The sequence below is a fragment of the Erinaceus europaeus genome, chromosome 8 (genome assembly GCF_950295315.1).
Source record: "Erinaceus europaeus chromosome 8, mEriEur2.1, whole genome shotgun sequence".
NCBI classification, from domain to species: Eukaryota; Metazoa; Chordata; class Mammalia; order Eulipotyphla; family Erinaceidae; genus Erinaceus; species Erinaceus europaeus.
In genome coordinates this window covers 116292786-116295610 of record NC_080169.1, presented here as the reverse complement: position 1 = coordinate 116295610, position 2825 = coordinate 116292786, and the positions used below count along the sequence as shown (strand labels likewise).

At 42.2% G+C, this 2825-nt stretch overlaps 1 protein-coding gene across 1 annotated transcript; it reads right to left on the bottom strand.

The window, feature by feature from the left end:
• Positions 1-1208: 1208 nt before the first annotated feature.
• On the bottom strand, positions 1209-2135 carry LOC103112839 (olfactory receptor 6B1). Its single transcript, XM_007522325.1, has one exon. It carries the CDS (start codon positions 2133-2135, stop codon positions 1209-1211), a length of 927 nt encoding a protein of 308 aa, XP_007522387.1.
• Positions 2136-2825: the final 690 nt, after the last annotated feature.

Here is a 2825-nt window from a genome sequence, read left to right as displayed (position 1 = left end):
CTGAAGTAAGATAGATTGGTATTTTTTACCATTTTTTAATTTTTTTTACCTAGGTCCATATGTTATATTTGTTCATTTTAAGTTTCCTGATAGTTCTCCAGGTATGGTAGTTGATGGTTGCATGTCCCTTAATAATTATCTTCCAAACCTAGATTGAGTGGAGCAATAATCAAGGCAGAGTCCATGAGTTAAGAAATGGCCTAGAGCTTGCGAGCAGGAGACCTGGAATTTTGATGTCTTTTCCCTTTATTAGATTATTTACTTCCTTGAGTTTCTGCTTTATAAGTTTGTAAGATATAATAAAGAATTAAAACATAGCATGTTTCTGTAAGTGTATGGACATTTCTTGTCCAACAGAACTAGTATAGATGGAGAAAGTGTCAGATTGACAAGTAGGAGATTTGAACTTAACTGTGGCATTGAACAAACATCTGTAAGATCCTAAAATCAGATTAATTATTTGCATTTAAGATGAATAATGAGAGTGTGAAAGCCAAGGCAAATAGCAGGAAAAAAATAGACAAGACAGAAACAAAGAGTATTGACTGATGGATGCGCATTTTACTCAGTAAATATAATATTTGCTATTTGCTTATTTGTCGTCTATTTTGTGCTCTTCTATTAGAGGGTGTAAGCAAACCCATTTTGCTATCTAGAAGGGAATTATGAAATTCAGTGCAAGTCAGGTATATAATTTGCATCAGAAGACAAAATCTAATTCTAAAGATGACCATTCAAGTACAAACAGCAGAACACACTAGCTATCTGCAGTAAAAGTTACTTGAGACACAAAACTAGGGGTCACAGTGATGTTAGAAAGAAAACAGAATGACACTCTCTGACCTCCAGAATGAGGTCTTTGAAAACAGTGAGGAGTAAGGAAATTATAATGTTTGCTAGATCCTGAAATACCTAAATCACACACAGCCATCTCTCTTGCTCCCTAAACTTACTTAGGAACCTTATTTACTGATGTCAAAACCCCAGTGCTGACTCAGAGGCCAAGAGAAGACTCTATATCGGTATTCCTTTAGATATATGCACAGATGCAGAGTTTGGGGAACAACCAAGAGCCTATGGTCCATGTAGATTAACGCGGTGTCATGCTACACAAGTCAAGTTAAAGCACTAAAAGTGTTCTGAGGGTGTATTCAAAAGACAGTGAATCAAATAATTTCTTTCTAATCCCTTATCATAGATTAGTCAGATCAAACGGCCTGACAAGAGGTCAGTTTCTTCAGAGCCTCTTTGAACTCTCTGTTCCTTAGGCAATAAATGAAAGGGTTGAGTGCAGGAGTGACAATGGCATAGAAGATGGAAATCACTTTGTTCATGTTGAAGGCATGAATGGCACGGGGCCGGGCGTACATGAAAATGGTGGCAGAATAGAAGATGGTGACCACCACTAGGTGGGAGGCACATGTGGAGAAGGCTTTCTGCTTGCCTGTGGGCATCCGGACCACGGTGGCCAGAATACAGCCATAGGACAGAACAGTGATTGAGAGGGGCAAGAGAAAGATGACCAGTGCCAGGACAAAGTCCACCAGTTCAGCAAGGGACATATCTGTACAAGAGAGATTCAGTACTGGAGAGATATCACAGAAGAAGTGATTGATGACATTGGGGCCACAGAAGCTGAGGCGGGAGATGAAGTAGATTTTGGCCAAAGAGATGCCAAAACCAGTGGCCCAGGAACCAAGAGCCAGGCGGAAGCAGAGTCCATGGCTCATGATGGTGGGGTAGTGGAGGGGGCGACAGATGGCCACATAGCGGTCATAGGCCATGGCAGCCAGGAGCACACACTCTGTGCACATGAGTGCAATGAAGAAGTAGAGCTGTATCATGCAGTGGGTGAACGAGATGCTGTTGCTCACCGACCAGAAACTAAACAGCAACTTGGGCACCGTCACGGAGATGTACCAGGTCTCTAAGAAGGACAGGTTGGCCAAGAAAAAGTACATGGGCTTGTGTAGTGGCCGGTTCTGCTGCACCAGCAGAATGATAATCACGTTCTCAGCCACCGTCAATACATATGCCACTAAGAACATCAGGAATACAGCTGCACGCATGCCTGGGCTCCCAGGGAAACCCACCAGAATGAACTTGTTGACCCGCGTCTGGTTCTCCATTTCCATGCTGAAGACATAAGACTTAACTCTCCTGGAGGGAAATAATCACTTGGTCAGTCTTCACAGTGCCCTTAGAGTCTCGCTTCCTTTTGCTTTCTGTGATTAACAATAACAGCAATAGATATCACTTATTCATAGTGCACATAAACTAGACCATATTGAGGGCACATTAAATGTTTAATTCTCATGCATTTAATTTTCACAAAACTTCTCTTTTTATTTCTTTATTCAATATTTTAATTTTTTATTGTCTTCATTTATTTGATAGTGACAGCCAGAAAGTTAAGAGGTAGGGAGAAAGAGAGCGAGTAAGTGAGAGAGAGAGAGAGGGAGCTGTAGATCTATGGCACTATTTCACCACTTATGAAGCTTTCCCCTGGGGGGAAATGGGAACTGGAGATGGGGGCTTGAACCTAGATCCCTGTGCATTATAACATGTGCTCAATCAGGTGGTCTACCACTCAGCACACCTTCTCTGTGAGTTATTATATCAATTTCAGTTATTTTCAGTTATAAAGACACTGCAGGTAGGAGTTGGAATAACTCACCAAGTTCCTACCAGTAGCAGGACAAGAGATATGTTCAGATTAAAGTCTAAAGCCCGGGAGTCGGGCTGTAGCGCAGCGGGTTAAGCGCAGGTGGCGCAAAGCACAAGGACCGGCATAAGGATCCCGGTTCGAACCCCGGCTCCCCACC

Bases quoted from the DNA above. Each gene is read 5' to 3' on its own strand.
- LOC103112839 (XM_007522325.1), bottom strand. From the start codon at position 2,135: ATGGAAATGGAGAACCAGACGCGGGTCAACAAGTTCATTCTGGTGGGT.